Source organism: Grammomys surdaster, unplaced genomic scaffold (assembly GCF_004785775.1).
Source record: "Grammomys surdaster isolate TR1022 unplaced genomic scaffold, NIH_TR_1.0 126059, whole genome shotgun sequence".
Taxonomy (NCBI): Eukaryota; Metazoa; Chordata; class Mammalia; order Rodentia; family Muridae; genus Grammomys; species Grammomys surdaster.
In genome coordinates, this window is record NW_021620869.1 from 6,860,453 (window position 1) to 6,868,161 (window position 7,709).

General features: G+C 44.6%; 1 protein-coding gene across 1 annotated transcript in view; it reads right to left on the reverse strand.

Annotated features, from left to right (window-relative positions):
* Positions 1-7,709, reverse strand: part of Spp2 (secreted phosphoprotein 2) — an 18,993-nt gene that overhangs the window by 2,251 nt on the left and 9,033 nt on the right. Inside the window, exons 5-7 of the mRNA XM_028755381.1 lie at positions 6,965-7,019; positions 5,820-5,870; positions 3,485-3,580 (exon numbers count right to left, since the gene is read on the reverse strand). Of these exons, the coding sequence (XP_028611214.1) occupies positions 3,495-3,580; positions 5,820-5,870; positions 6,965-7,019 (192 nt within the window). The 3' untranslated portion in view covers positions 3,485-3,494. The remainder of the gene's footprint in view (positions 1-3,484; positions 3,581-5,819; positions 5,871-6,964; positions 7,020-7,709) is intronic.

Consider the following 7,709-nt stretch of genomic DNA (forward strand, 5'->3'; position numbering starts at 1 on the left):
TATGGTATGGTATGATATAATATGCTATGGTATGGTATGATATGGTACAGTACAGTACAATACGATGTGATGTGACTGACCTAAGGCAGCGGGTGCGAAGGCAATAAGCATACTTGTGAGTCATGGTCTCCCTGGGTGCAGAGAGGACATTTGATCAACAGTGGCTGAAGGAATATGTGGAGAAATCATGGCACTGATCTTTTTGTCATTGGCTTATGGACCAAACCCACCATCAGACCTGCCCCTGACACTGCTCTTAGGCACAAGCTGACAATCCCAATGCCAGCCACAGGGCAGTGCAAAGGAAACTGCCCCAGCTCAGATTCTTCCGGCCACTCCACAGTTTCCAAGACAGAACTGTCCGGGCTACAAAGATTAAGAAAGTGAAGGATCTCAAGCAGACTCTTTCTAACATGGGAATGGGGTCCTGGTTTTCCAAACTGCGTAATTGAGAATCCCACTAAACCATCATGGATCTTTTACTAAGTTCTACATTTCACTCTCTAGTATTAAATCATTTCTGGAAACCTCAGAGAAGACTGGAACAGTAGTTATTTGATTATAGACACACTTGCTCAGTTTCTATTATAATCCAGGGACTAAGGCAGGCTCATGATAAAATGGAGAAAACGTGATTCACATTTTTAAAATAACAATCGCACTACTGGTCAACCAACTACCCATCCTATCCTAATTATTTCATGAAATTAATGAGGATACTTTTTTAAGTAAGTTTAAATAGGCATTCAGGATTTCTTCACTAGTCATCGAACTAAAACAATAAGGTTAGCCAGGTAAGGCATCTGCAAAGAGTCTGTGGTCCGTTGGGAAGAAAAATACACAAATAAAAACCAACTAAACAAACAAAAAATCCCAAACAGCCCCCCTAGGGCTGGATGCCTCCTCAGTGGAATCCCAGTGTGGCCGTGACAGGCTCCGTTTTAGGGCTCTAGGCAACATGATGGGCTGTTTCAAAACCTGCCCTGCTACAGGTCACATGGGGCCACAGATGTTACTGGGACACTAGCGGCAATCGATGAACAGACCAAGGCCGCTGCTCTTGGCCTCCAGTCTGTGCTGCTTTTTGAAGACATGTGTTTTGGATGATTCGTTTCTCTGCGGATTTTAGATGATCCCACTCTATTGCGACACATACATGCATGCACACTTGATGGAATCATATCATTAATAACCAAAGCACGCTCATCTACTGAAAATTCTGCTCTTAAACCCCTCCCCTCTCCAGATGCTCTACAGGACAAAGGGCAAGTTTTTGCATGTATGTAAAGAATACAATGAGTTTCTTTCTTCCAAATGACGAATTTCTTGATCTCAGCAAGAAGTTGGTTTTTATTTTTAGATCAAAAAAGAAGATCTGCCACTTGCATCTTTTATCCACAGTGGATTTTTTCTCTCCATTTTAGTAAAATGTCATCTGACTTCTTTCAAATTGTAAGTTGTTCAAATTAATTATACCATGCTTAGCTGCCTTTCAGGGAAACGTCTCTCAAAAACCCAAAGTGAAAGATCCCAGCCCAAAAGAAATGCGCTAAGCACGGGTGTGCCCTGCCTCATGGGCTGAATGCAGGGCCCTTGAATGAAGGTAACAGGAAGCTCTCTGGATCCCACTCTCAACAAGCCTGGGAGTGTTTGATTGCGTGTGTGTATGTGCACCATGTGTGTGTCTGGTATGCTTGGAGTCCAGAAGAGGGTATTGGATCCCCTGGAACTGGAGTTACGGATGGCTGTAAATTACCATTCAAGTCTGGGAACTGAACCTGGGCATCATGGGAGCTCAGGGGACGGCTGGGTATGGGAAGGACAAAGCCAGAGGTGTGCTCAGAGTTGAAGCAGTAAGGCCGCTGTGAGCTATCCTGGGGCGTTCCAGTCGTGTCTGAAAGCATGTAGTGTTGTTTACTCTACAAAGTGTACAAAGAGCTGTAGACAGGACTCAGCAGTTCAAAGCACTTGCTGGTCTTGCAGAAAACCAAGGTTCAGTTCCCAGCATGTGAGGGCCCCAGGCATACACAGCTTGCCCATATATACACACAGGCAAACACTCATACACATAAAATAAATAAAGGTTTTCTTTAAAGATGTAAAGTGCATGAATGCTGAGGCTTTATTAGTAACTTGGGTGTGTGCTGCAAACATCAATGCCCTGAATCCACAACCGTAATTGCATTTTAAATACAATTTTAAAAAATTAAGACTTATTTATTCTATTTATGAATGTCTGCCTGTGTGTATGTGTACCATATGTGTGCCTGGTGCTTATAGAGGTCAGAAGAAGATGCTAGGTCTCCTGGAACTGAAGTTACACATGATCCACCATGTGGGTTCTGGCAGTCAATTAAACTCAGGTCCATTGAAAGAACAAGTCCTTTTAACTGCTGAGCTCCTGCAACTGTATGCTAAGTTTCCTCTTAAGTGTCTCGTCCTGGAGTCTCTTTGGAGTTTTTAGAATACTTATTCTGCTTTCTCTCTTCCCTGGTACTCGAGAATGTGTATAGTGGTGAGACTCCGCCATACTGGGTGACAGCTTAGTGGATCGGGGCTCAGTCTACCATTCCCCCAAAGCACTGCGGGAGAGTGTACAATCCATTATTCTGTTTTGCTCAGAGTCTGGATTTTGCACAGCTCTGATTTAGCCCACAAGTCAAGTCAACATCAGAGGGCGCCAGTGGAGGATCAAGGTCTCCTCATCTTTCCAGAATAAACAAGGACAGCAGACAAGGCAGGTAGTGTGAGACGAGGCCGAGAGGCCAGAATGCATCCAGTTCATTAGTAACTATGGAAGAAAATGTCTGGCTGATATTAGATAAATCTGCCAATACAACAATAATCCTGCACCCCACAGATGCCAGGAGACAAGGAAGAAAAGAGAAGGTTCATTGATGCTCCCCAGATCTCTAAGTTGAGAAAATGAGGTTGGTAGCAATGGCATCATCCAAGAAAGGAAGCTAGCAAAACTTCCAGATCTCACGGTTCAGCTGCGGCCAATGCCCCTAGCAGGCAGTTGGCATAAAGACCCAGATCTTGGGGGAGTGTGACTCATTTGAAGATAGGCTACACATCGATAACAGTGACAGTCAAAGAAGAGGAAGCAATGACAGAGTAATAGAGGGGAGAAAGGACTAGGCTGAGGGAGTATAGCTGGCCACCAGTATTGAAATGACAAAGAAAGAAAAGAAGATTCCATGAAGAATGTTATGGAACCTCCTGGGACGGATGTAGGGAGGGCAGCATTGGGGCAGAGAGACTGGGAAAAGCAGGAGGTATTCTCTTTGTGATCTGGAAAGTGGAGAAACTTGATCATATCAGTAACAGCAGATGTCATAGGGGAAAGATGGGGACCACAAGATGGATGCACAGTGCCTGGGGGAGGCAGGAGGCAATAGAAAGATGGAGTGGCTGCTGAAGAGCCTGGAAGGATGCCATGGGACTTGTTCTACATCCCTTCTGCTTCTAAATAGTTCCTTACCTCCAGGATGTCACTCAAAGCCAGAATTTATTTTTGCTCTGCGATGGAGGTTCAGGAACCTTCTGTGGGCAGGAGGATGTCCCCTCCTCATGATCTCTAAAGATGGAAGGGAGAAGCAGACTCTGTCAGGCATAAATTGATGAGACCAAGCCAAACACAACCTGAGCCTTCACTGCCCACGGGACACCCAAGGCACCATCTCCTGACTTCCTCAACAAGCCTCCGGCCCTCTCAAGTCACAGTGGCACCCAGAGCTGACTTCTCACTCCACAGCCCATGTCACACTCTCAGCTGCAAGCCCTCGAGGGCGGGAACTGTCACGTTTCTCTTTCAGGCATCTGTGGAAACTGCCCCATGCTTGTCACACACATTTGTGGAATTAAATTAAATCATCATGTTCTGAGGCATCTCAGAGACAGCTGTACATCTGCATTAATGATGCTCCAAGGCCCCAGTGTGGTTAAGTGGTGGCTTCGAGATGCCTTCTGACACACACAAGAGGGCTAATCACATGAATTTACATCTGAACTGTATTCCCCCTCCCTCCCCTCCTCTCTCTCCTTTTAACTATGTCTCTGTCTCTTTCAGTTTCTGTGTGTGTTTTTTTCCTTGTCTGTCTCTTTCTGTCTCTCCATGTGCACCTCTCTCTCTCTCTCTCTCTCTCTCTCTCTCTCTCTTTCTTTCTCTCTCTCTTTGTTTATTTCTAACTGTCTCTGTCTTTTTTGACTCTGAGTCCCTATGTCTCCGTCTCTTTCTGTCTCTGAGTCTCTGTCTCTCTCTTCCTGTCCCTCATCACTAGGGAAATCTGACATGTTTTAAGGACACTCACACATCCCTGTCGAGATACCCATGTAGTAAAAAACTAATTTTCAGTACAAAGCCCATGGGGACCTGAACCCTTCCAACAACCAAGCCAGGAGCTTGAATACCAACCCTCTGGCCCCAGTCAACATCTGCCGAAAGCACCAATCGACGGCCTTTCCATCACATCATACAGTGGTTCAGAGATACCTAGCTCCCCTGCTCCTGTGCTCTTTACACCAGAAACTACTAGAGAGTCACAGTTTGCTGTCAAAGATGCAGAATTCGGGAATGTGTTGATACATAGCAACTGGGAGCAAAGCCCCCATGTAGGTTATCAATCTAAACTGTTGATTTAATTCCTGCTTTTGACCATTTCCAGAATCAAAATCCAAGATATAACAGTTGCTACTGTGACAGACATTCAAGGAGTAGGCCAGGGATTCTGAAGACAGTTCTGAAAGAATTGTCCCAAAGAACATGTCAGCAGCAGTGATGGCTATGCTAGCTGTGTGTTCTACCAAAGAAACAAGTCTTGTGTGTATGGTGGGGGGGCAAGGTTAAAAATTAAGTTTCAGGTTTAATTCCTGGCACATAGGATCAACTAGAGCATGAAGTCAAGACCCAGAGCTCTCTAATGTGTGAGCATCAGTGTCATTATCAGCAGGGCTCTGGACACAGGGTGGGTTTCACAATGCCAGAAAGCAGAGTAGAGAATGCAGATGTAAAAGACAGATAGGTCAAAGTCTGACCTCTGTCCTAGTCACATGGCTGGGGACAACAGGGTCCACCCTGACTACACAGATGAGATCGAGTCCTGACTATTCCAGGGACACATCGCCACACACTGGACCCTATGACTCAGACAATGCTGGGGGAATAAATATGTACAAGTACAGGGCCTTCTTAAGGGGAAAACTGACTTTGCCCTTGCCTGTCTACAGAGATGTTAGGGGCATTGAATCTTTAGAAATAGAGAGAAATACCTTACAGAAGCCTGCAAGGAGTCAGGGAGAAGACAGTGGAGCCACAGCCTGGAAGTGAGGGCCAAAGGAGGAAGCCTTGGTGGGTAGTGAGGGTGGGTATATACTCTGTATTTGCCAATTTATACCAAGTGCTTTCAATATTCAACTCTTCCGGGTAATAGTGGAGAAAACAGGGTGTGTAGAACCATTCAGGAGACAGAATATGGAAAGGACAGGGAAGGGACTAAAGTCCCAGTCTCATCCATTTACTGAGAAGTCTGGTAAAGGAGGGAGATAGTCAGGGGGAAGGTCGCCCTTGGTGGGACAAGAAGAAACACCAAGTGGTGACTTCCTAGGCTGACTTAACATTTGATTTCTGGTAACTTCCATGAGCAAGTGCCTCCAAGCTACCTTTTTCTGATCTACAAAGCAAGTATATGCATTAACATTCTTGTTTGTTGAAATGGTTTCCAATCCAAGGTCTGTCCCCTGTACAGTGGCTTCAGTGTGGACCCTGCTGCTCAGCAGAGTTTCTAGTGGTATCTTACAGAAGGAAACAGACCACTTACCAAGTGACCGGTCATAGAATTGTTCACTTTTGGATTCATCAGAAAGAAAACCTGTAACACATTAACAATCATCAGGCCAGACCCCTCCACCCACTTCAGAGGGCCCCGCAATTGTAGAACTGACACCACGGATATCCTCCTTAAACAGAGGAGCAGCGTAGGACAGCAGAGAGTTTTATTGACATTAACGCCAGTATGAAAACTCATCAGAAACATTTTTTAAAATGGCTTCTAGGTGTTTACAGTTAAACATTGTACAGGAGAGGAAATGCAGATTTTTTATCACCCAACAAAGACGCCATGAGAGATCATGATGTGAGTGTCAGTCACATGACTGGAGACCACTGAGTCTACCCTGATCAGGCACATAACCACACACTAGACACTACAACTTGGATGGTGCATGAAAGGAGAACAAGCATGTTTAAGTATGAGGCTCTCTTAACATGCATGCTGGTTTTTTACTTGTTTGCTTTTGTTTTTTGTCAACTTGACATAAGTCATCTGAGAAGAGAGAACCTTGGCTGACTAAATATCCCTAAACAAGTCTGTAGGACATTTTCTCAATTGATGATTGATATGAGAGGGTTCAGACAAGTGTGGCTGCTGCTACCCTTGGGCAGGTGGTCCTGGGTTGCCTTAGAAACAAGGCTGAACAAGCACTAGAGAGCAAGCCAGTAAGCAGCACTCCTCCATGGCTGCCACTTCAGTTCCTGCCTCCAGGTTCCTGCCTTGGGTTCCCTTCATGATAGACTGAGGATGAGATCCATAAACCAAACAAGCCCCTTCCTCCCACACTGCATTTGGTTGTGGTGTTCTATCCCAGCAGTAGAAGCAGACTAGAATGGGGAAGCTGACTTTGACCCTCCCGCCCCCAATCTGCAGACATGTGGGACCATTGAATGTGATCTTATATGTAGAACTTTGTAGAAATATGTCAGTGAATGGTTGCATCACTACCCAGGGAGATAAGACAGGGGTAAAAGTAAAGCCAGGTGTTTGCTTTTCTGTAATGATTTTAATTGTTCAAAGGTTATCTGTAGAAAAAGTAGACATATCTTGCTTTAAGTGATTCCCAGAGAACTGTGTTAACAAGTTGTATGAAGGAAAACCAAATAATATTAAGGTAACAGAGATCAACTTACCAAGTAGATAATTATTTCTTCGTCTGTGGGATCTCTCCATGTCCCCAAAAATCATCTAAAGAAGTTTAAGCATCAGGATGAAAGAGAAAGCTGTAAACGCTACATAGAGGGCTCAGATATAATTCATTCAGAGAAATAAGGATAACTCTCCATGGTATCTAATATGCATATTCAAGAAAGCACAGTGGTTAAGAGCACTGCTTCTCCTACAGAGGACCTAGGTTCAATTCCCAGCATCTTCATGGCAGCTTAAAACCATTTGGAACTACAATCTGGCTTCCTCAGGCACCAGGCACACATGTTGTGCATAGACATACATGCAGACAAAATACCGATTCACATAAAATAAATAAACAAACAAATTAATTAATTAAAATAATCTAAAAGAATGATAACATATAAAAAACAGGTGCAGTGGTGCATGCCTGAATCCTAGCAGTCTAGTGATAGAGATAGGGTGGGCTGTAAAATGAGACCTTTCCCTCCCCACAAAGAAAAGAAGGGACAGAAGCAAGCAAGGAAAGGAGGAGGGAAGGAGGGAAGGAAGGAAGGAAGGAAGGAAGGAAGGAAGGAAGGAAGGGAGGTAGGTAGGGAGGGGACAAAAATAACATGATTCAAGGTCAACTTGGTCTATACACTAAGGTCATCCTGGACTATTTAGCAAGATCCTGTCTCAAGAAAAAAGAAGAAGAAGAAGTAGGAGAAGGAGAAGGAGAAGAGGAGGAGGAGGAGGAGGAGGAGGAGG